The sequence below is a fragment of the Xyrauchen texanus genome, chromosome 17, assembly GCF_025860055.1.
Source record: "Xyrauchen texanus isolate HMW12.3.18 chromosome 17, RBS_HiC_50CHRs, whole genome shotgun sequence".
NCBI lineage: Eukaryota > Metazoa > Chordata > Actinopteri > Cypriniformes > Catostomidae > Xyrauchen > Xyrauchen texanus.
In genome coordinates this window covers 25956605-25983304 of record NC_068292.1, presented here as the reverse complement: position 1 = coordinate 25983304, position 26700 = coordinate 25956605, and the positions used below count along the sequence as shown (strand labels likewise).

Genomic DNA, 26700 nt, shown 5'->3' with positions numbered 1-26700 from the left:
AATTTGTTCAAAAATACAATAAAACTACCTGCCTAATATTGCGTAGGTCCCCCTCATGCCACCAAAACAGCGCCAACCCGCATCTCAGAATAGCATTCTGAGATAATATTCCTCTCACCACATGCTCACTGGATTGTTTTTGTTTTTGGCACCATTCGAAGTAAATTCTAGACACTATTGTGTGTGACAATCCCAGGAGATCAGCAGTTACAGAAATACTAGGTTGTGGCAGCACGAGGGGGACCTACACAATATTAGGCAGGTGGTTTTAATGTTGTGGATGATCGGTATATTTCTCATTCCTGCAAAAACATGCTGTTACTCACCATGTCTACTTCTGTTTCCATCTCATCTGACTGGAATGGAGAGAACCACAGAGCCTTCAACTGCTCGTCCAAGACATCAGAAAGAACATAAACTGTCCTGAAGGCAAAGGACCAGATAAAAAACATTTCAAACTTGGTAATGCCAAGGACACCTCTTGCAACGGACCCCTGTCATAAAACATAAGGGCAGCTATATATTTTCATGTACAAAGACCCCTAGTTCACTGAATGAAACACACAGTTACTCTCCTTCTGTGTTACCTGTGGTTGAACTGTGTCTGGAGTGGCTCTGGCAGAGGCAGAGTAGGCTCAGTTTCAGGCTCTGCATTAGTAGGGGCTTCTCCAGAACTTTCTATAATCTGTCGCAGTCCAGCCACATTCTCGAGCAGAGTCTCCAAAGACTGATCTTCTTTGCAGAGCTCCTATGCACAAGGGGCAAAAATGCAGCATAAGATAAGGATTCGTATGAGTTTCTCCTTTTTTTGCAGGTAATAATAGGGCAGAGCTCAATTGTGATAACAATAACATAATTATCTCTGCCATATATACCGTGATATGTTTTTCCAGTTCTGGTAATGGATGCTCCCCTGATTCCTCCTTCCACTGCAGCAGGTGTTTCATATCACTCACACTAAGAGCCAATGAGCGACTGTCTATGTCTTCATCCTGTTATGGCATTAAGAATATATGTAGGCACTTATACACTGGCAGCCAAAAGTTTGGAATAATGTACAGATTTTGGTGTTTTGGAAAGAAATTGGTACTTTAATTCACCAAAGTGGCATTCAACTGATCACAAAGTATAGTCAGGATATTACTGACTTTTCAAAAGTAATTTTTTATTGAATCTAGACAGGCCCCATTTCCAGCAGCCATCACTCCACCTCATCCTTAAGTAATCATGCTAAATTGCTAATTTAGTACTAGAAAATAATTTGCCATTATATCAAACACATTATTTGGTTCATTAAATGAAGCTTGCAATAGACTAGTCAATATTCAAAGTAAAAAAAAAAAAATGGCAAAAAAGAAACAGCTTTCTCTAGAAACTTGTCAGTTAATCATTGTTTTTAGGAATGAAGGCTATACAATGCTTGATACTGCCAAAAACTGAAGATTTCTTTCAAAGGTGTACACTACAGTCTTCAAAGACAAAGGACAACTGGATCTAACAAGGACAGAAAGAGATGTAGAAGGCCAGATGTACAACTAAACAAGAGGATAAGTACATCAGAGTCTCTAGTTTGGGAAATAGACACCTCACATGTCCTCAGCTGACAGCTTCATTGAATTCTACCTGCTAAATACCAGTTTCATGTACAACAGAAAAGAGAAGAGTCAGGGGTGCAGGCCTTATGGGAAGAATTGCAAAGAAAAAGCCACGTTTGAAACAAAAAGAAAAGATTAGAGTGGGCAAAGAAACAGAAAATGGACAACAGATAATTGGAAAAGAGTGTTATGGATCTTAACACCATTGAGCTTTTGTGGGATCAGCTAGACTGTAAGGTGTGTGAGAAGTGCCCGACAGGACAGTCACATCTATGGCAAGTGCTACAGGAAGTTTGAGGTAAAATGTCACCTGAGTAACTGGACAGACTGGCAGCTAGAATGCCAAGGATCTGGAAAGCTGTCATTGCTGCACGTGGATTTTTTTATGAGAACTCTTTGAAGTAGTTAAAGAAGTTCTGAAATTTCTTTCAAATTGTAATATTAATATTTCAAGTTGTTAATGTCCTGACTATACATTTTGATCAGTTGAATGCCACTTTCGTGAATAAAAGTACCAATTTCTTTCCATAAGATCAAAATCTATACATGCATACACAAATAAATGTCAACAATTTCTCTCGCAGGCCTACCATAGTTTCAGTGTTAAGGATCTGTCTCAAAAAGTCAAACAGGGCTGAAAGGAGCTCTGCTGATTCTTTATTAAAGAAGGCAGTTTCTCTGCAGATCTTAGATGAAATGGCCAAGCTGTGTTTGTTCAGAGAGCTGCAACACAAACACTGCACGTTAAAGACACCATGAAATCTAAACTGGAGTTTTGTGGCTAGTTAAATGTCTGTTATCTTTGAAGCCTTCTATGTCCTAGTGTACTCATAAATGATGAACTTTTAGCAAATATAAACAAAATGTAGTCTTAGTCTTCTGGGAAAACAAACCACAAATATTGATGACACATGCTGTACTCCACAGATTTTTGCCCAATCTTATCCTCTCCAGAATGAGAATGCCCTCCCCTACAATCTAAGACTAGCAAGTCATGGTTCATGGGTGTGATGTAAGTAAGCCTAGTTTTTTTTGGACAAGCCCTTTGATTTGATATGATGTTCCCAAACTTCTTGTCTAGTAAGCATGTAAAAATGTACCAGAAAACTATTCTCGTAAAGCCATTTCATGTATCAAAAACATTTTCATGTTTAAAATTACTGTAAAGATGCAAAAGTGCCATCAATCATTTTCATACCTTTTCAGGTGATAAAGCCCATAGTCATGCTCTGTGAGAAACATCATGGTTCGTAGACATGTCAGCTGGAGTGTGTAGGTGCTGTGTGTATTTCCCAACACTTCCAACATTCCGTCACATATACACGTCAGCATGTCTCTGGTCGGCAATGCGTTGGCCAGCTGCTCTAATTCAGACACAGACGACTCGCCCGAGCCACTCACGACCAGTGACACATCCTGATCACATAGTGACTGAATGATGGAAGCTGTCAATTCAGCTTTCTGCTGTGCTGCTAGGCTGGCTTCTACTGGAAGGACAAGCATTGCCAACAGGGGGGAAAGAAGGTCTGGAAGTTTGTCCTCCACTTTCCCATCACTACGCACTTCACTGTGTGTAGATCCACCCAGAAGAGCCAACATGGCCGTCTTGCAAGCACGTTGAGATGCCAGTGAGTCGACAAGGGCTAGTAGCCTTATCAAGCGTGAGCCAGCTGCCTCTCTAAACACACAAGACACAATGTGTAATTTGAACTGTTCGATATACACACATTTTTACTGTATTACAATTCCTTGATTTGTAAATTATAATTTTTGTCTATTGCTAAGCACTGAAACTTAAAATTATTTTGTGACATTGTTTTATTTAAAAAATATTATTGAAAGAAAAAGCGTAATTTTTCAGTTGAATTTGTGGCATGAGCAGGGCATCTTTTTGAAAAAAGGGAAGAATGGAAGGTGTAAACACAAGGAAACGTGTTACAATCTAGTAAACTACTGAAGGTTAGGGGAAAATTCATCTTTCAACCAGACAATGAACCCCAACAATATACCAAATTAAAATCAGAGTTACTCAACAAAATGATTGAAGACAAAGTGAATGTCCAACAATGGCCCACTATTAATCTTCTTGAGAACTAGAGGCCGACCGACAATGGATTCTGCCGATACGGATAACTAAGGTAGCAGAAAAGGTCAATAAATTACTAATTGGTAGAAAGTTTTTAAAATTGGTTTATCACATGTTAAAAACCTTTTTAGCCTTTCCTTACTGTTTCGAGGACAGACATAGATGCTGCAACAGTCCAAAACAGGGCCAAAGATTTGGTGCCTAACGTGGGATTTTTTTTTATTAGGGATGCACTGATATGAAATGCTTTGGCTGATACCGATTTTGACAAAAAAACGACATGCCGATATTTTGATACTTACCTTTTTTGTCATCAGATCACTGTTTTGCTCAGGAATTATGCTTTAAACATTTACAAAGAGGTACAAAAGCCTTTTTATTGTTCTAACAATAAATAATTCCTATTGAACATAGATTGGATCTGTTGAACACATGACAGGCCAAAATTTTAAAGAGATCAAGCCAAGCCACAATGAAAAAAGGTTATTTTGTACTGCTAAAACACTTTTGTTTTTATTTTGCTGTCCAAAATAACAGAACTCACATTTTACATGTATGTACTGTATATTATTGAAAATTACCAATCAATTTGTGCGTATTTTGTGCAATTCTACTGAAATTTCCCTCATCATATATAGGTAAGTATTACTTTCACAACTGTCATGTCTGTAATGACAGTTTGTCCTCATTAATGTGAGAACGAGAAAGAATAAAAATGAAATATTAGATGTTCTTAGGAGTGCCAACCCTTCTACATTTTTATCATCATTATTTCTGGATTGTGCATTTGAATTCTTAAAGTGTGTTGATATTTAATTATAAATATACCATTGTTTTTTCATATCATAATTGTTATGCTTATAACTGATATGTCAATGGCCAATACATCAGTGCATCCCTACATTTAATTATAAACAACTCTTATTTTGTAATGTATGTGCTTCCAGCTAACATAGACACACAAGGGAAACAATACATGCCCTCTTATAATCATCTACAATGAATTACAACAGAATCATTATAAACATTGTCATATGGGCTAATACATATTGTATGAGCAGTCATTCATTAACAGTAGATCACCAATCACCAACAGTAGATCATTAGTGATCTCTAGTCAATTGTCATGTGTCTTTTAATAAAAGAAAATCAATATAATCATGAATTACACCAAAAAAAAGTCTTGGCTCTGTTACAATACATTATATGTAAATTTTTGCCAAATTAAGCTTTTTGAAGCAATTTATTCTTCAGGTTTGGCCACAGAGGAACACAGAGGAATTAAAAAAAACTTTTTGCAATAATTCCAAAAAGCAACTATCCGCATCAATTATTCAGCATAACTGATGTATCTGTCAACCCCTTCTGAGAGCCAATGACATTATTTTAAAATCACAGAGAACAAACCTGGAGCAAATCTGCATAAAATAATGGGCTAAAATCAGACCTGAATAGTGTAGCTTGTACATGCTAAACCACGGAAGGTGACAAAATATTATAATTATAATATATTATAATTTATTTGAACAAAATTTGTAAAGATCTTTTCAAACATTTAAACAATGTAACATTATTTATAATACAAAACATTATTTACATGCAATTAATACATTTGTGGTTTATTGCCAGGAACAAAATTTCAATGTAGATTTGCTAATTTTGTAAAATGATAAAATCGGTGAGGTTCTGAGCACTTTCAAGCAGTGTATATTTTTAAGCCAGATATAGCCAATACACAGTTAAATATGAATTCAAAAGACTCGTTGTGCATAATGGTTACAAAATGAGGTCTCAATAAAATAGGTGTATTCCGGGTTCTCACCCTTTCTGACCAATGAAAATTCCATGACCTTTTCTGTATGACTGATTTCTGGCAACTCATTTTGAAAAATATTTTTTAATCAGATTGATTTGCTAATTAACAATTCCGACCGTAACTAGATATGTGTATATTCCCTTTAGAAATTTCCATGACTTTTAAGATTTGGCTAATTTCATAAAAATTTAATGAAAGAGATTCAATTGGATGACATCCTTATTCATGCAAAATCATTTGTAATGTTGGAGCGTCACAATATTAAGTGTTCTCTGATTGTAATTGTAATCTTACTGTTGCATCTCCTCCTGCAGCTGCTCCAGCAGTGTTCTCATCACCAGGGTTGCAGTGGGTGCAGAGAGATCACAGAGCTGCACGCACACCCGGCGGAGCATGGACAGGAGCGGTGGACAGCTGCTCCCACACACGCACCTCAGCACTTCCTGTAACACTTGGGCCTGAGCGTGTAAATGCACACTCCATAACTTTCTTGTGTTCATCGCAACTCCAATGTCTTGCACAGAAAGTGCCTGGAAGAGAGAGTGAGAGATTGAGAGAGAGTAGAGACAGGAGTTTGAAGTCCTTTATGTGTGTACTTCACAGCAGCACAACTGGCTTTATAATTTAGGGATTCAAGTATATCTGAGCAATAATACTAAAACTAGGTCTCACAGATAAGTATGGTATTCAAGTGTACAACCAGTAGAAGGGCACACGAAAGATCAGTGGGTGGAATTGTTTGTTATTTATGCATGTTTATGGTTGAGTACCTGTGTGGTCTGCATGGGCAGAGGTAGAGGCAGCAGTTCAGACAGCAGACTGAGGCTGCTGTAGATGTTCTCTGGAGCAGCCAGTATAGAGTTCAGCACTTCCTTCAGCATCAGAGACCAGCTGTTTCCTGCCACAGTCTCCTCTGACCCCACCTCCTGCTTGCTAACTGCATGTGTAAATGTTAACAAAATCTCAGTCATGTCTCCCTGGATACGTAGCTCCTCCGCATCCAAGCGACCGGTTGTCGGGGTGGAGCAGAGAATCTTGTGAAGGGTGACACAGACGGAGGGCACGCGTGCGTCACGGAACTCGCAGGTTCCCCCACACAGCAGCTCTGTTAACATGGCTCGAATGAGTCTCAGCGAGCAGGAGGCCACTGACAGCACCATGAGTCGTTGTTCCGCGGGGCCTATAGCCCCATGTAGTCGCCATGGCAGCAGCAGCAGTGATGCAAGCTTCTGGAGGACTTTAATAAAAGTGTCCATTCCCTCTGCACTGAAGAGGGCTATTATGGCCTGGTTCCACTTCAAGTCTTTCTGCTGACCTGCACACACACAATGTGCCATGTGTCAGGACACATGGCAATATTTTTATTGTAGGACTTGCACAACTATTAATTTTAACTAGTCAACTAGTTGCTCAGAAAAGTTGTCGGCTAGTCAGTAGGTCAACAGCCTTATGTAAATAACTCAACATATGCTATGCAGCTTCAGCAGGCTCTGCTGTTTGCAACTCTGCATTGGCAGATTCAAGCTGTTTGCATTGTCGTGAACAGTGCTTATAGTTTCAGTATGCCTCTGGGCAACACTTGATTAGATTCTGGTTGGTTTATAAGTTTTTTTACTTTTGTGTGAACACTCCAAATGAACTCAGACTTGAACCCTATTCAGACAGGGCAAGTTTTTCCAGAGGGGGTTAGGGAAATTTGTGTTTCACAGGTGTACTTTGTGATTTTAATCCTATCCAAATCTGACAAGTCTGTGTTTTTCTCACACAACCTCTTTAAAATTTTCAGAGCAAATTACATACTGTTTTTCGGCTAACTCAAGGGTCCTCTGAGAAGTCTAATCACGTCCAAATGTCTGTGATTGCTGATACTGAATTTTCACAATGCTTCTCCACACGTACTTTGACCTACAAAAACTACCGACAAGATAGTACTTTTGTGCTCCAATCTTCTGCTTGCTGCATACCTTTCAATATGGATGTAGATTTTTTGCCATATGACAAAAGAAATAAGAAATAAATTCAACAAATTCAAATAAAAAATAAAATTAAATAAAAAAAACAGAAACTGCTAAGACTGGCCACTGTAATATCAGCGTCATATAAGATACTTGCCATAATTTCTCAGCTCAGTTACATAATGTTATAATTATATTATTTACAGATAAGTCCACTTCTTTAAACTTACCTGAAGTTTATTTTAATAGGGTTTTTATAATAAGTAATTTATCATGTATAATTCAATTAAAATTAAACAAAATGAAATCACCTCTGTAATAGACACAGAAATCTGAGCCCCCTCCGAATCTGTACATGAATGAAATCAATGGATTTGGGTGATAATAAATATCCACTAAGACCCAAGCATGACTGCTGTGTACATTTTTAATTTCTCCTTTTGATTTGTAACTTGCAAAAAATGTAACATGCAAAAAATACATATATATATATTTTTTTTAGAGCAAATCGTTTTGCAAAAAGTTTATGTCCTCATATGTGGACAGAGACATTTTAAATAATACCAAGTTATAGAAAGTCTGATCTTTTTTTTTTTTATCAAATTGTTTGTTTCTAGGAGTGTTGTTATTCCTGTTTTAAGACGTTACAGACAGTTACAGAAACTGAACTTTTGGTCGGATGTTAAGTGTGAACACACTTGGCTGCATAAGAAAGCTATAGGATGCTCCCTTGCTCCCTACGTAGTGAATGACTTAATCTCCAGTGTACTGTCTGTCTGCACTGGTCTCTGAACAGTTTGAAATGCACATTATTTTCATCCTAACTCCATATACAGCTTTTGAAAGCAACACATTTCAGGTTTTGGATGAATCCATTGTTTCTTAATATGATAATGCACACTGGATATAGGATTTTTAAGGGAAAAAAAGGCTTATAGACCTCTTAAGTAGTTATTGTGTTTAACAATTCGCCGTTTCACAATAAATTGCTCAAATGTTCAAAATTACATTTTGGATGAAACTAGAGACTCTGACTCAACAGGTTTCAATGTAGAAACTTAAAGAAGTTTCTTACCAGATGTAGTTTTGTTGCCATTTCTCCCAAAGACAATCTTTGCAGTTATCGGCGTTTTGTCATATGACTCGGTGCGTCAAAATTTTAACCCTTTACTGACAGCTCAGAGTGTTAGCGTATAGCGAAGACTAAACATATAGCAGACAAACACAATGTCCATTCAGGAGGACACGGGGTCACACAAGGATATAACTCAAACATTGATTAGAGTACTAATCACGTCCAAACAGGGCTGTAGTTTATTTGATCTTAGATATCAGGAGCACCAGCTTTGTTTACTTATAACTTGATGTAATCACAAAATGCTTTGGGTTCCCTTTATTTACACTTTTTCATATGTTTGGATATTACAGGTTATTACAAAATTAATGACACCACTAAACTGGCACAGTTTGTGGACAGGAATTTGTATAGAACAAGTGCAACTGAAGAACGTTGACTAGTGGCAGAACTTATCAACTAGGCATGCAAACAAATACATATTCAACAAAATACATATTTTTTAGGCATGAAGGTTACAATGCCCCAGTGTGTGTGTGTGTGTGTGTGTGTGTGTGTGCATGTACCTGGCAAAGTAGGTGGAGGACAGACAATGTGGCACAACACTCTGAGAGAAGTTACAAGACCCACCCCCTCTGCTGTCATCAGGTGCTCCAGATTCTGAGGGAAAAAACATAACAAACATGAGACATTCTACACCATATTTGGTCATACATGACTCGCATACCGGTCTTTGTGTTTATATGACATATTCTTATTAAAATGGCATCTCTTAATTATAGTGGAAGAATTAGTGTTTTTTTATTAGCTTTATTTGCTAATTGCAAGAGAGCATCAGGTTGAGTCTCATGATGAAAACTGAAAAGACAATCATTCCTTCAATGTCTTGATCAATTTCTAACATGCAGGGTTACCAGAGCTGAACTCTACATATTGTAAATCCTCCCCCTCTCCTCTAAAACTCCCAATAACTGAAGAAAAGTGCTCCAGAGGTTCTGTGATAGTTAAAGTTACCTGTTTTATGTAGTCAATAAGCGTAGGGATGCCACTAATGTCAAAATGTAATTTTTCAAGAGGTTCCAACCACTTCGACAGCTCTGAAATACATTTATGTAAAGATGTGAACAAACTTAAATTTACAAATATGATAGAATGGCTTTTATGCTTTGCTTATGAACAAATTAAAGACTTTGCGAAGCAGACTCACCCTGAAACTTAGCATTGTTTTCATCAGCTTTGCAAAGACTAAGAAGTGGAGTGGCATAATGCTCCATCATCCTCAGATCAACTGATGTCTGAACCATGAGCAGTACAAGCATGCATGCATAGTTATATGTCACAGACTTCCTTGCTTTGCCCTCTCTGGTAGAAAAAGTGTGAGGAAGAATCAGACATTGTTTTGCATTATCTAGATTTGCTGTGCGTTATTAGAATTTTCAGTGTGAGCTCTAATACATATTGATTAGAGGTCGACCGATATATCGGTTTTCAAGAATAATCAGCACCGATAACAGATTTCTGGAACTATTGGTTATCGGCAAAAAATCCACACTGTTTTTCCCCATTGCGTCCGGTGCTGCAGCGTTTGGGAAGGGGGCGCTGTCGTTATACAGTATGAGAGCGGCCTCTAGAGATGAAATAAAACTAATGCCTTTTGGCTTTTGTTTTGACCCGTGAGACTAAAGTCTGCATGGAGCAGAACACTACAGACACAAAGTATTCATTGTTGATTTAAACATCAACAACGAAAAGGTATGTATACAGTACACATTGTCATATCATTATAAAGTAATTAATTTGTTGACTAGATGCTGCATTAGTAGAGAACAGTGGTATGTTTGCAGACAAGGCTGAGAGGACACTAACATTAAAGCTAACCTTAAGCAGTTAGAACAATGTGAGAAAAATACACGCAAGTCCTACCCAAATATTTAAATGTCACGACCATCTATTACCATCTATTTGCATTCGTTTATATCCAGCTGGTCACATTTATGCATTCGTTAGCCAGCTAAATTGCATATTTAAAGCTAGTGACGTGAGAAACCAAATTAACATCTTCACGCAACTGAGAGAAACGTATAAACAAATCAGAAACGTATCTGATTTAAATTTAAAAAAATTATTCTCACTGTAATATGATGACTTCAGATCAATCACATTCTTGCGCTAATAAAGGCTAGAAACAGTGCACATGTTGCTTTTCTCAGATTAAGTAATGCGTTTCTCAGATTAAGCAATTAGTTGTTTAAATGCTTTTCAGGAAAGATGTTCAACTTGGAAATATGTGTGTGTGTCTCTCGAGATCCTCGCGTTCGGTTCCTGTCTGATGTGTTCCGTCTGTTTGAACAGCCCCTGGCCTGGGTTCATATTCTGAGCCGTTCACTACCGAGTTCAGCCGAATACCACTGCTGTTTGTGAATATTGCTACTCTACATACAAAATTAATGAATAAAAAACAATGTGCTATTTCGCTGAAATTATAGCTTGAGTCTGGGGTATTATACTGTGGCATCAGTGCAAACGTAACACCATGTGAACTGTCTATTGAAGCGTTTTCCCCCCTCATTTTACTTATGACTTAACATTGTAGAATATGGACCGACTACATTTTTTTATTTATTTTTATGCACATTAGTTGAAAATGAAATGCTACATTTTTAACAGCCAGGATAGGACTGTTCTATGCAATAATATAACAGTGCTGTATGGTTGATGTATTTATTGTGCCCTCTTGTGGACTAAGGAATCAACGGCAATTTAAAAATCAGCTGACTTTAAAATTCAAATATTGGTTCATATATTTTAATATTTATATATTTATTTCATTAACAAAAGTATGATAAATTTTCATGGTTCAGTCAGTACTGTTTATTGTTGGTATAAATTTCAGCACTATTTTACTTTGAGTGTTTTTTTTTTCATTCAGTATCAATTTTAAAAACTATCGGTTGGATTAATCGGTTTTCGGCAGGTACTGACCAAATTAGTTATCAGTATCGGTAAAATCCACTATCGGTCAACCTCTAATCTTGACGTTATATGTACGATTGGTGTACTGGTATATTCTCACCCGAGGGCCTCTTTGGCATGGAACTCCAGCAGGTTGACCAGACAGCTGAGGTTATTCTCCAAGCTAAATGCATGTGTGACAGCATTTCGGCCTGTGCTGCTAAAGCTAATGAGATACAGGCTGTGAAGTATTGCCAAAACATCTGGATTATCACCATCTTCAAGCTCTGCCCCATTCAGCTCAGCTACACCCTGCAGTGCATGTAGAGTTTGCATAAGCCACACCCAAAAACAATCCTCCATCGATCCCTCTGCACCTGCTGGTACATCTTCACCCTCACCCTCTGAAAGGGGTATGAGTGGAGCCAAGTGAACGGGTGGAGTAAGGTGTGTAAGGGGAGTGAGGAGACGAAGCAGCAGGTTGGTAGGTTCGTGGTGGCTGAGGAGGAAGATAAGACCCTGCTGAGACTGTGACAAGAAGCGCATCAATTCTCTGACAGACTGCAGGACTCCGATATGGGCACATGTAGCCGAATACGACAGAACAACTCCCAAGGATTCCAGAAAGTGGCATGCATGCATGTATCTGTAAAAAAAAAAAACATATATATTTTATTAATAATATTAAATAATTAAAAAGATCTTAGTTTAGTCTAAATAACATGCAAATATCTGGCAGTAATTGGGCTGTTACAAAGACAGCATGAAAACCACATTGAGTGGTGCTTTGCTTGCCATAGGTGTTGCTACACTCTTTTTAGGAGGGCTTCAGCCACTTGAATGGCTATTTTACCACTGAGAAAGCTGAACTTCAGAAAGCTGACAGCATCTCTGCTGGGGGGTGGCAGCAGGTGATCGCACACACTCTGTGTCTGTGTCTCTCTCTCTCTCTCTCTCTCACACACACACACACACACATCTATCCTTGTTTATCCAACTAATTAGAAACAGCACAAGCTGTGATACTATTTCTGAAGTTACATTTTTGAATTACTAATGAAGACTTGGATGCATCATTTGGTTTGAACCAGCAACGACAGATTCTGATCTGATCTGCCGCAAGAAAGTAGTTCCATGCACAAATATGTTTTTTATGACCGTACATTTTCCTATTTTTTTTATTTTTATTTACTTGTTTATTGAACTGTTTATATAAGCAATATCACACTCACAATCGTGCTATATGGCCCTATATATATATATATATATATATATATATATATATATATATATATATATATATATATATATATATATATATATATATATACATACACACACACACACACACACACACACACACACACACACACACAGGCAGCAAAAGTTTGGAAAAATATACAGATTTTGCTCTTTTGGAAAGGAATTGGTACTTTTATTCACCAAAGTGGCATTCAACTGATCAAAATGTATAGTCAGGCATTAATAATGAGAAAAATTACTATTACAACATTAAACTACTTCAAAGTGTTCTTGTCAAAACATCCTCCACGTGCAGCAATGACAGCTTTGCAGATCCTTGGCATTCTAACATTTTCATCATCTCATTTTGTCTTAGATACTCAAGTGACATTTCATCCCACGCTTCCTGTAGTCTTGTTGGGAACTTCTCACGCACCTAGCTGATCACAAAAAATCTCAATGGTTTAAGATCTGTTGTCCAATGTCTGTGTTTCTTTGCCCACTCTAAACTTTTGTTTTTGTTTTTTATGTTTCAAAAATTGCTTTTTCTTAGCAATTCTTCCCATAAGATTCTTCCCTAACACCCCGGAGTCTTCCATTAACTGTTTAACATGAAACTGGTGTTAAGCGGGTGGAATTCAATGAAGCTGTCAGTTGAGGACATGTGAGGCATCTATTTCTCAAACTAGAGACTCTGATGTACTTATCCTCTTGTTTAGTTGTACATCTGACCTTCCACAACTCGTTCTGTCCTTGTTAGAGCCAATTGTCCTTTGAAGACAGTAGTGTACACCTTTGTATGAAATCTTCAGTTTTTGGCCATTTCAAGCATTGTATAGCCTTCATTCCTCAAAACATTGATTGATTGCCCAGTTTCTAGAGAAAGCGATTTCTTTTTTGCCATTTTTGACCTAATATTGACCTTAAGACATGCCAGTCTATTGCATACTGTGGCAACTCAAAAACAAACACAAAGACAATGTTAAGCTTCTTTTAAAAAAAACAAATATCTTTCAACTGTGTTTGATAAAATGGCAAGTGATTTTCTTGTACCAAATTAGCAATTTAGCATAATTACTCAAGGATAAGGTGTTATTTTTTTTAAATAGTGATGGTGCTGTTTTCTTTACATCAGTAATGTTCTGGCAATATTTTTTTGATCAGTTTATTGCCACTTTGGTGAATTAATAAAAATAAAGTACCAAGTTCCTTCCAAAACAGCTAAATCTATACATTATTCCAAACTTTTGACTGCCTGTGTGAGTGTGCATATATATATATATATATATATATATGCGCCACACACACACACACACACACACACACACACACACACACACACACACACACACACACTACCAGTCAAAAGTTTTGAAACATTTACTCATTCTTTATTCTAATATTTTTTTCACATTTTAGAATAATATTAAAGTCATCAAACTATGAATTAACTTAAATGGAACAATGGGAATTATGTTGTGACTAAACTAAACTTATGTTATATTTTAGCATCTTCATAGTAGTCACCCTTTGGCAAGAATTTGCAGAAATGCACTCTTGACACTTTCTCAACCAACTTCTTGAGGTATCATCCTGGGATGCTTTTTAAACAGTATTGAAGGAGCTCCCATCTATGTTGGGCACTTATTGGCTGCTTTGCTTTATTATTCGGTCCAAGTCATCAATAATAAAAAAAAAAAACTATTTAAATGTTAGTTTTATAACTAAATAAATTAATATGGTGGCAAAATTATATTTTTGTCAACAAAACTAATTTCAAACATTTAAGCATACGCCTTCAGATCAAAAGATTTTTAAGATCATGAGAAACATTTCAGTCAAGTTTTTCAAAAGTTTTGACCGGTAGTGTGTGTGTGTGTGTGTGTGTGTATGTATATATATATATATATATATATATATATATATAAAATAGTGTTGTGAAAAAGTATTTGCCCCATCCTGATTTCTTTTATTTTTGTGTATATCTCAAATAAAATTGTTTCAAAAATTCAAACAAAATCTAACATAGGCAATCGGAGTAAACACAAAATACAGTATTTAAATGATAATGTTATTTATTGAAGCAAAAAAGTTATCCAATAACAAATGGGCCTGTGCAAAAGTATTTGCCCCCTAGACGCTAAATCCAGTGGTGGTAGTGTGATGTGTGGGGGATGCTTTAGTTTTAGTGCCAGGGTGACATGCAATAATTGAGGGAAACAATTCTGCTCTCTACCAGAATATCCTAAAGGAGAGTGTCCGGTCATCATTCCGTGAGTTGAAGCTCAAGCGCAACTGGATTATGCAGCAAGACAATGATCCAAAGCATAGGATTAAGTCTACCTCTGAATGGCTCAAAAGAAGCTAAATTGAAGTTTTGGAGTGGCCTAGTCAATGTCCAGACTTAAACCAATTCAGATGCTGTGGCAGGACCTTAAATGGGCAGTTCATGCTTTATCAGCATTGTGAAAAACTGATCTCCAGTTATAAGAAGTGTCTGTTTGCTGTTGTTGCTGCTAAAGGTGGCACAACCAGCTATTAATTTAAGGGGGTAGTACGTTTTTCACATGGGTGATATAGGTGTTGTATAACATTTTTGCTTCAAATTAAAAAAAGAATTCTGAATACTGTATTTTATGTTTACTCATATTGCCTTTGCTTTATGTTATATCTTGCTTGAAGATCTATAACAATTTAGTATGAAAAATACAAAAAATAGAGGAAACAAGCTAGAGTGTTGCCAAGTGGTTGCTTACTGACCCAAGTCATTCAAGAAGTGATGGCCCTGCCCCCTAGGTAATATACCGGACCCTACATATGGCTCAGTGCTCTCCTTCAATGCAGCATTTAACTAAAAGTGACTATGGAGTACCTCAGACCTCTGTATTTGGCCCTCTTGTGTTCACTAAAAACATTAAGATATGGTGTCCCTACATATAGCCACTTTAAAGCCATGGGATTTTTTTTCCGTCTGTTATACTGTCTGCCAGGTAAAACCTTTAGGTTTGATGGCTTTAGGACAGTAATAGCACACCATTCGTCAATAAGCCACACAATTTGATGTATCATTCATGTCCATAGCATGAATGATACCTCTAGGGTTATGGGTTTAGAACAAAGTGTGAGTATGCAAGGTATTCCATAGCAAGCAGCACTAATGATTGTCAAATATAGCTTTTATTATCATCATAAATAAACAAGATGTATCAGTTTTATAGCTATATGATTCTGACCTGTACAGTGTTGGGTAGGGATCATCTCGTTCTGGTGGCCCTGTGATGCGTGCACTGGTAGGAAAAGCTTTCCCCGGTGGCTGTACCATACAGTGAGGTGCTGTCTCCAGCAGATGGAGCAGTTCCTCTAGGAGACCCTGCAGCCTCTCCAAGTCACCCTCTGACAAAGAGGCAGATTCCAGCAGAGTATCGATGTCCATTGGGCTTTCCTGCTCTGCCTCCTGGGTTTCCCTCTCTTTCTCATCTCCGTCCCTCGCCATGCTTTCTCTGTCTCTCTCCCTCTCACTGCCCTCTCTTTCGCCCATCTCCCCTCCTGCATGATGCCGTTCAGCCCAAACGCTTGCCGTCCTCTGCAGATCAGTCAAAACCTCAAAAAAATGTCCCTTTTGTAAAATGGCTGCACCTGCCGTTGCAACACGTACGGTCTGGTCCAACAGAAAGAGATCTAGCAGACGCTGGTAACCACTTGTTCCTTCATTGTCATGGTGATGGTTTCTAAGCAGGGTCTCAATGCCCTGCGGCTCACTGATGATGCTGTCAAGGGAACGCAGCACATAGAGTTTCAGAGTGGATGAAACATGCTCTGCAAACAGCAAGCCCAACAGACTTGCAACAATCCCTCTCTCCAGAAGATCCTTCACAGGCTGTGCACCACATTCGGCCAGGGCAGAGGTTAGTTTGCTTCCTGCTTTGAGTTGGCGTAGATTCAGAGCTATGGGTTGTGCCAGAGCAGAGTCTAAACTAAGTGCTTCACAACTCCATTCGACTAACCGCTTTAACTTTTCTCTCTGTCCATGAGGGTCTTTAATAAACAGGAAGCTCATCCCTTTTACAAGGGAGGCAGGAATTTCCTCTAATGCTGTTATCCAGCCTGCCCCTCGCTCCGCCCCCTGCCCTTCCTCCCAGGCCTCTAACAGTTCTGATAATTTAGCTGCAGACTCCGCCCATGGAGAGGTAGAGTCCTGGATGTCTACCGTTTTGAGGCGTTTTAGTTCAGCCTCATATTGTGTGACGTGCGGTGGGGTGAAGTGCTGAAGGGGTCGGAGTTCCCGTTCATATGGATCGTATTGAACAGTTGGTAATGAGGCAAGGTCCTCGGCTGTGTAGTCCAGGTCAAAGGCAGGTAGCTTGAAAGCCCCACTCTCCAAATCTTCTTCGTCACTGGAGATCTGCTCATACCCATCATCACCTATGGACAGGAACAAGACTCATCACACTAGGGCTTGGCAATTTGTAAAAACTATTTTTGCAATAATTGCCTTTAAAAATACTGCAATATCCGATTACATCGTCAACCCCCCTCTGCAGAGGGTTGGTGAATTTTTTATGCTTTATTGATTTTGCTTTAAACATTTTATTCATTTATTGAAACACGAAAAACAAACAAAAGACATTTTGAATTTCAAAATGCACTTTAAACTAATCGTAACAAGCAATAAAATAACAAAGTAATCAAAAAATCTTATTTAACTACCTCCCCATATCCAAACATTTACCATCTTCAATAGCTCAATTTGCTTGATGGAATCCGCAATGAATGCCAACCACGAGGAAATAAAGCGTATTAAACTCACATCACCTCCCGAGATTACCAGAGATAATTTGCAGCATTCTCATAGATGACATTATTCTTGCAAACAGTTTTCAGACAAATAAAATGGAGAGAAAAAAAACAGGCTCGCGCTGCACTGCCCTGAACAAACAGAAAATCAGACACAATCATTGATGCCATTTTTTTTTTGTCTGTTCTTAAAAATAGAATTAAGTGTGTTTTTTGAAGCGCATGTCTTTGTGACTAACAGCGTATATTACCCGCCTGTTGCGGATAGATGAGCAAAATAACCTGTGTATGAAGTACATTTGGAAGAGGAGCTTGCGGACTGGTTTCAGACTCGTCGGTTTTGGCGGGTGCTAGTTTCACACCATGGCCATTGTTTAATATATTTGGCGGCTTCCCAGATCCATGGTTTTGCCATTTCCCGATATTGTCAATCATCGTCTGTTCGCAATCGGGATCTTTGTAAGACATCGTCGATATCTGATTACATAGTCATATTGCCCAGCTCTACATCACACTGCGGTTCAAGAGCACAAACAGAAAACCTGTTCCACTGTGTCTCCACTGAGTCAGCAAACATGGCAAGTTCAATCTTGATCTCAATAAAACGTTGTTGAAAGCTTTCATTGAGCTGGCCATCTCAGCTAATCTGAGTTTACTTTTTTAGTCTTGGTGAATGCCAGAGAAGTCTGCAGAGAGAAAGACATGCTGCACACTTACAAGGAGTGATAACTGTCTGGTCAATGGATAATGCACAATTTCTGTTTTCAAATATAGTAAAAAAAAATGTTTTTAATAATTTTTAATAAAAGCAATTGAGAAGTGTACATCTCAATTGCTATTGGCATAAAAATCACATAATGGCATTATATTGGCCAATGGCCACTCCATTCTCTAGTTTTCAGTATCGGCCATTGAAAAATCAAACCACTACTTACAACCTGGTTTAAAAGATAGCAGCTTGAGAAATACCAGACAGTTTAGCAGAGACGGACCACTGGGATTAAAATCAATGAGAAAAATTGGAAAGCCCAATGAATGTAAAGAAGTTCCACCTTAAAGTTAAATGAGCCAATCACCTTTTAGATACATCACCTGTCAGACAACTTGAAAACGTGCATGCGCATTAGCTGAAACAGCCTGAAAAATTACGTTTTTTTAGCATGATCTGAGCAAAAGAAGACATTTTATGATACCATTATTGTAATTTAAATAATTTTGAAATATGTTCTTTGATAGTAATCTTGTCCAACCGTTTTGGAGATTTTGGTCTTTCCCATTCAAGTAGATAGGACCTGTACTTTTATGGCACTTGTTTACATTGAGAATAGCGGCCCAGCCTGCCCTAGAGCATGCTGAGTAAACTGACTTGAAAGGGACTTTAGACATACCAACACACACTCATCTGATGAACCCCCCACTGTATTGTGATCCCTCACCTTCTCCATCTTCATCCTCCATCTCATCGCCCACTTCTTCCTCATCATCTTCCTCCCCCTCACTTCCCTCTGACTGTGCATCAACATCATCAACAGCTGGAGCCTCATCCTCCTGCTCAGCGTCCGAGTAGTTCTCATCAGCAGGAAGAGATCCTCGCTCAGGTGATACCGGCTCCAGGTAATCATCACCCTGTTCTTTGCACTCCTCATTAACTGGACCTACACCACAGAGAACACATAGAGGTTCAGTGGTCACCAATGCTATTTTACCAGTTAAAGGACCAGAATATTACTACAAGAGGCAAAATAATATACAGCGAGTTATAAAAGTCTGGATCCACTTTGCAAAACATTATGATCTGTGTTACACCAGCGTGATTGGAGAATGTTTCAAAAGCTAGTGTGTTTCAATGAACACAAAGAAATCTGACCTTTTGTACAAATGAGTTAACATAGTCAATATCACAAATCTGCTTTGTGATAATTGACCTAGAAATAGAGCAGATTGTTAAATATTTCTTATTGAGTTTACAACACAAATATATATATATATATTTATTTATTATTTTTTTAAGTTCCATGTTTAAATTAGATTTTGAATCACATATTTCCCATGTTGACTCTCTTGAACACTACTATATATGTACACTGACCAGGTGCAGGTAGAGCTTCCTCATCATCATCGTCTGGAGGTGGAGGCCCTGGTGGTGTCCGTGGCCCTCTGGGCTGCGGTCTGGGTGGACTGCCATTGTATTGCTCTTCATTGTCCCACTCTGAGAGAAATTTACACATGCTGGTGTTTAATTACATGTCATGAAGGATGGCAGAGAATGAAATATACGTGTAAAATGTTTGTGCTGACCATGCTTAATGTTCCTCTTGGAGCCTGGCTGTTGCTGTTGGGGAGGAGGAGGTGGAGGAGGGGGCGGAGAATCCCGCTCATGGCTGTGGGGACGATCAGCTGTGCCATACACAGCCAATGTCAGGCATGTGTACCATCCACGCAGAACTAAACCATCTGTGTTTACCTTCAACAATAAATTAGAGTTAGACTCACTTGACCCAAGTGTTATTATATAAACTGTGCTGCACATAATCACGTATATTATAGTATAATATTATAAATTACAATAAATCTAAAGTACATGTATTAATGCAATATAATACAATTATTCTAAGTATTTAGAAGAGCAACATATGAATAGTTGATATTAGGCAATGACAGAAGTGTGACAAGCTATTCTTTATGTAAAACCATTTTAAAATATTGTCTAATTAATATGATAATCCTGTACTGTGACAAATGCATTTTTTAAAGTAAACTGCAAAAAAGCTAAAAGGTGATAAAAAGAAAAAATAGCAAAACACTTACAGGAAATGGTGACCAGCTGTAGCACCTAAAAATAGTGCTCTTATAGTTTGGAATTTTTAATTTAGTTTTTACTTCTATTTTATATTAGATTTTTCATTACAGTTTAGTTTTCACAGTTTGTCTGTTAGTTTTAGTTTACTCAATATTTTAGTTAGTTTTTGTTTTAGTATTTTTTATGGCTGCCAAAGTTAAGCATTTACTGGTGTAATTTAAAAAGTCTAGCATCATTATGTTTCTCTGCGAAATCTTGTGTTACGTCTATCTAGTGGTATTTTCATGTTTAATGTGGATTGTAAGAGTTGCAAAATTTATAAAATAGGGCGAATATAGGCAAAGTGACAAAATACATTTAAGCTTGATCCACATTGTATCCATATATATTTAATTAAATGATTACAAATCATTACTAAACTAATCTTTGGGGAGTAAACAATTAAAGGGACACTTCAACCAAAAACGTTCTCATATCATTTACCCTACCTCAAGCCATCCCAGATGTATATGACTTACTTTCTTTTGCTGAACACAAATTAAGATTTTTAGAAGAATATTTCAGCTCTGTAGGTCCTCACAATGCAAGTTAAAAGGGGCCAAAAGTTTGAAGCTCCAAAAAGCACATAAAGGCAGCATAAAATGAATGCATATGACTCCAGTGGTTAAATCCATGTCTTTAGAAGACATATGATAGGTATGAGTGAGAAACAGATCAATATTTAATTCCCTTTTTACTGTATATCAGTAATCTCCTTGGCAATCATGATTTCAAGCTTGATTATATTTCCCAGCGCCATCTAGCACTCTGCGAACTGTACTAGTAAGTGTAATCACGCTTGAAATCATGATTGTACCTGTAGACTGTAATTGCAAGATTTACAGTGAAAAAGGAGTTACATTTTGTTCTGTTCTCACCCTAAACAGATTAGATCACTTCAGAAGAAAAAAGTCTTATGGATGACTTTTATGCTGCCTTTATGTGTTTTTTAGAACTTTAGAGCATTGTATTGACCTACAGAGCTGAACTACTCAACTAAACATCTTTGCTTGTGTTCAGCTGAAGACAGAGTGTGAGTAAATGATAAGAGAGTTTTATTTTTGGGTCAACTATCCCTTTATCTTTTTGAGGTTTAAAATTGATGATTTTACTTTGGAATGTGTGGCAGAACTCACTTCATGTCCACTGGTGTGAAACGCATTGACAAAGATAATGTCAGAAATTTGAGGTAAATCAGTTAAGCTTAAAAACAAGTAAAAGTTAACAATGTTTTGATGTGAAAGTGTCAATAAAAATATTATTTTAATATATATATATATATATATATATATATATATATATATATATATATATATATATATATATATATATATTTTTTTTTTTCAAGAGAACAATTTATCCTCTGTCCCACTTTACCAGTAGGCCCTGCTGCTTAAATATCTAGGATTTGGTCAAAAGACGATCTTCAAAGGTGCTACTTCCCAGTACTGCATATTTCTTAATTTTTGCTTTTGACTAAGGTAGAAGACATCCTAAGCTTTCTTCAAAAGGTATAATGTTAGGGTTTGTGTCGTTTGGATCATAAAAGTGTCAAGAATATACAATTTTCCAAAATTGTCCCACTTTGTCCATATTCACCATATGTCAAAAACAAAATATATATATATTTCAGTTAGTTCTGGAGTTATAAAAAAGTATTTTAGTTTAGTTTAATTTTTTCCAATAATTTCAGTTTTTATTTTAGTTTTCGTCAACCATAATAACACTGCCTGAAACATACACTTTCCCTTATACAATAATATAAATTCTAACCTAAAAGCTTGATGTTGAATAATTAAAAGACAAGTTTATGTCCGTGTTATTCGTCAATGATCCAAATATCTCTCTTTATCAAAGTAGCTCAAAGCCCTTCTGAGAATCTAGAGGGGAGGAGCAAGACTTCTCAAGAACATGAGAACAAGAGCTGACAACTTTAGTCATTAGAGAGGCATGTGGAAATACATTGTGGATTAGGAAAAATACTTTTCAAGTAAGCACTGAGGAAACCTGCAGTCAGAAGTTTTGGAGAAGCATGATGGTAACGATAATGATACCTGGTGTGAGTGAAATTAATTTCTAATATTTGGGTCAATATCACCACAGGTTTTAATATGGGAATTTTATGATGGGCTGTAATGAAACGGCTCTCTTACCTTTCCATTGGGTTTGAAGATGATTGATTTGTTCTCATCATACTCGAGGCTAGTGTGAAATTAACACTGGCATCAGTGATTTCAACAATCAAAGAATACATGAATCTATTCCACTAATTAAGTATAGAATTAGGAAAAAGTGCACTGGATTTCTTGCTGAGTTTGTCAAACACAGGTGTGTGTGTTTATACGTGTGTACATGTGAGTGCATGTAGTACCTGCCCAGCCTGTCAAAAGCTGGGGCGTTGGGTTTGGACACATTGTTGAAGAACAGGTCCAACTGGAATGCATGAGGGGCCGTCTCCCTGCAGATATACAGGAAGGGGCATTGTAACTGTCAAACCCAAACCAGAAACCCCATTTTCCATCAACAGCAAACCACTCGCTGTCTAATCAAACATCTGCATATTTGTGACATTATTTAATGAATCCCTCAATTTCAGCACGGCTCTCCTGATTTATTCTACCAATGGAACATGATCCTTTAAAAGAGATAATAAACTAAAATACTCAAGCCTATCAAAACAAACATTTTCTTTTCTCTAATTGTTCTTTTAAGGTCTGGAGACAAGACAGATGAGGGATGAGATCATGGGAAAAGCTGAGAGTGGTCGGAGAATAGGGGGTGTGGTGGATCTGTTTTTAAAGAAGGAACAATAGGGGCCAGAGAAACCTTTTCTAGTTTCCTCAATGTCCCCCAGCCATTTCATCAGAGGACACCACAGTATTACTAATTTACTTACATCCTATTGTGTACTTTAGAAGCAATAGGGCAGGTAGTACACACAAGCTTTAAAGATGATCGAATCGCTGTTAAATGTCACAATACGTCCAGTTAAAACACCTCTGGAGGTGCAGTGTGAATGGCAAATACAAATAACTTGTGCATATGAAGAGGGATTTTAATGTTTATAAATTAATTGCATGATTTTTCAAACACTAGGTACAATTGAAGATTGTTAAGATATACACTGTGTGTATATAGGTGTGTGTGCTCTCACCCAAATGCTCTGCTGTCAGGAAGGTTGCTGTGTGCTTTGATGCCAGGGGGAATGACCCGCACTTCTGTGATCAAGACACCATATGGAAACCGCACAACATCCACATTTGTCAACTTGTAAGAGGACAGACACAGAAGAATTTTAAGAAGTTCATCAAGATAAATGTTATCATGAATAGACTGATGAACTGGCCAGATCTCTATCTCTCTCTCTCTCTCACACACACACACACACACACACACACACACACACACAAACACAAACACACACACACACACACACACACACACACACACACACACACACACACACACACACACACACACCCTTAGGCAACCAACCAGAAAAAAAACACTCAGGCTTATTTGACCGTTTAATGTCTTAGAATTAAGATTCCAAAGGTTCAAGGACTTCTGAAACACAAAAGCATTCTCTGAACGTCTGTAATGAATCTACAAATGGCAGAACGGTGAATAGTCACTCTTTTCCTAACAAAATGTCATAGGGTAACAGGCTAGTCTAACCAGTTTGAACCAGGGCTGTTGGAATACACCTGTGCGGCAGCAGATGGGAGCAACAATACAAAGCACTCACCCACCACATTCACACACCCAACCAAGACAAGAGATCTTTTTCCAGTCTTTATGTAGAACACTGGAGTGAGGAGAGATTGCATGTGTAGAGATTCCCACATGTTTATTGTCAAAAAACAAAACATGATCAAAGTTGCACCTCTACCCAAGACATTTAATATGACAATTAATGTATCTGATAGGGCACTCTGTTATGTTTATGTTTAAATAGTTATTGGTTAGTAATCTGACACTCCAATGTAAAACAAAATATGCCCTATTCCTGATTTTTTTTATGTTAATTTGCTTTGTGATTGTGAGCTTCAAATGGTATATTTAGATAAAAACAGAAACAGGTTAAACATTGTTTTTACTCTGTGGTCATCTGTAAACATAAAAATAAAATGTGTGTGCACTGGTGGGGGGTGGGGGGGTTCACTGTAACTTCAAGAATATTTGTAAATATAGCAAGTAATGAATCTGGAATTTAAAGCTAGCTTTATAAAGTTACCCCATTAAACTGTGCTAAAAACATATGGGGCTGTTATCTCATTAGTTAGGGGACATTGATTTAGACCAGTAGAAGTAATGCATTTATAATGCTTAACATTAGGTCATATTCATAAGAGGGTGTTCACGTTTTGGAGAATATCAGGCTCAGGACAAATAAAACTGGTCAATCACAGGCCAGTGATCTGGATGAGCACAACAACAAACATCCAACCTGACTTAAGTAAATGTATTATAGTACATGATCATACAATTTAATCTTCATCCTCAACTGTCAAACATATGCATGCATTGAACAGGCAAACAATCATACAATACTCCAAACATGCAAAACATCCCCGAAGTCAACCACAATAAAAAATAAAAAAAAGAGATAGGACAAAATATTAGTTAAACTAGACAAACAAAACTAAAAAACCTGAATGACACACATATTAGAGAGGAAATATCAAAAAGGCACACACTTTAAACCCCGGCTTGCACTGTAACACATACGGACTCTGTATACATTCACACGCTTGTTTAAATGACAGCACCAGAGACGTTCCAAATTCTACTGAGCACCTGAATGGCTGACACATTTACACCGATATCTGTGCACATTACTGTTTTCAAAACACATGCTATAAATCTCAACGCATTGGTACATAACAGTACATTGGGCTTATTAATAACAACTGCACCGACGCATCTCAAATAATATTATAGTCATGAATTATCTTGTACATTTTACATGATAATGTAAGAATTTATCTTAGTCATAAAACTGTAGCCGGATCAATTCCGGGATAATGTAACTATCTCAAATGGAGGGTCTGAAGTGTAAATATGATATTCAGTATCTTGTCTGGAATGAACTGAATGTGTATGAAATCATGTGCTAATGAGCTACTGACTGTTTACTGCGCTCAGGGCGTTACAATTGAAACTTTAAAACCCGCACGAAAACAGTTAGACTATTCGTCGGACTTTAAAGTCTCTGCAATTTGCGGTGAAAAGACATGAAAGAAGAATGGGAAACACGACAAGTTTACCTCAGCACTTTGATGCTTGAACGTATCTAAAAAGAGCAGCTCCATTGCAGTTTCCCCCGCCATCTTTCTTGGTCACATTAGTACTTCCGTTAAAAGAAATACTTCCGGAGGTGTCAGTGACGCTGTAGGAATCACTCGATTTTTGCTAGAATGTAGTAATTATTCATTACTAGATTTAGATACTTCGTTTGTATATCAAACATACAATAGGATCCAATTTGTAATATAGATTTACTGTCAATCTGCCATTTTTGAGTCTCTGACTCCTGCACAAATTATTATTTCAGAAGTAATATTTTGTTTCTAAACTAAAACAAACTTTGGGAAAACTTGCATTTCTGGCAGGCTTCACCAGTTCCAGTATTAGTGGCCACCCACTAGTAGCCTACTGGAACTGGTGAAGCCTTTGTCTGTTACCCTTTTGTGGGTATCAAGAAACTATTTTTCACTTACCTTTGAGCTGCAAAAAATACTTAAAGTACTGAAGGGGTGGTGTTATGACAAGCTCAGGGTGAGAGAGAATCTTGCTTTGTTTATCTGTCCTCTCAGGTGAGCAAATACTTGGTTATCTCAAGGAAGGGTCATAACAATACAGATATGTTTATTTTGTTTTCATTAACTTCTCTGCACTAAATGAATTAGAAAGATTTAAACCTGCTACAGATTCACTTTTAAACAACAATGTCTATTCCCCCTCATTTTATCTTAATAAAGTTAGGGCAAAATAATATGTTGATACATTTTAATGAAAAGTTAAATCTCTCTCTCTCTCTCTCTCTCTCTCTCTCTCTCTCTCTCTCTCTCTCTCTCTCTCTCTCTCTCTCTCTCTCTTATTTTCTCTCCTTCTGTATCTCTCTCATTACAAGCTCTCTTCTGGGAAGGATAGTCACAATGCTGATGATGGTCCTATATGTGAAGGGTCCAATGGGGCTTAAGGCACATCTTAAGGAAAATTTACTTTTTCTGGTCACAAAATGTATCAAGATTCAAGAAATACATTTTATGAAATATTGATGGAGCAATATAATTTGTGTGAAAAGAAAGAATAACAAGGTTGTTTTGAACAAATTCATTTA

At 37.4% G+C, this 26700-nt stretch overlaps 1 protein-coding gene across 2 annotated transcripts in view; it reads right to left on the bottom strand.

Moving 5' to 3' along the window:
- Nucleotides 1-25693, bottom strand: part of LOC127658325 (protein virilizer homolog) — a 29789-nt gene extending 4096 nt beyond the window's left edge. For both annotated transcript variants that reach the window (XM_052147558.1, XM_052147557.1), the window contains exons 1-19: nt 25625-25693; nt 23509-23621; nt 22726-22812; nt 22508-22556; nt 19814-19979; nt 19605-19724; nt 18952-19170; nt 15955-17143; nt 11601-12125; nt 9735-9889; nt 9542-9624; nt 9094-9187; nt 6268-6812; nt 5792-6027; nt 2794-3273; nt 2186-2318; nt 876-992; nt 588-748; nt 327-423 (exon numbers count right to left, since the gene is read on the bottom strand). In XM_052147558.1, coding sequence (XP_052003518.1) covers nt 327-423; nt 588-748; nt 876-992; nt 2186-2318; nt 2794-3273; nt 5792-6027; nt 6268-6812; nt 9094-9187; nt 9542-9624; nt 9735-9889; nt 11601-12125; nt 15955-17143; nt 18952-19170; nt 19605-19724; nt 19814-19979; nt 22508-22556; nt 22726-22812; nt 23509-23621; nt 25625-25687 — 4632 coding nt within the window. In that variant the 5' untranslated portion in view covers nt 25688-25693. The remainder of the gene's footprint in view (nt 1-326; nt 424-587; nt 749-875; nt 993-2185; nt 2319-2793; nt 3274-5791; nt 6028-6267; nt 6813-9093; nt 9188-9541; nt 9625-9734; nt 9890-11600; nt 12126-15954; nt 17144-18951; nt 19171-19604; nt 19725-19813; nt 19980-22507; nt 22557-22725; nt 22813-23508; nt 23622-25624) is intronic.
- Between the last annotated feature and the right edge of the window lie 1007 nt (nt 25694-26700).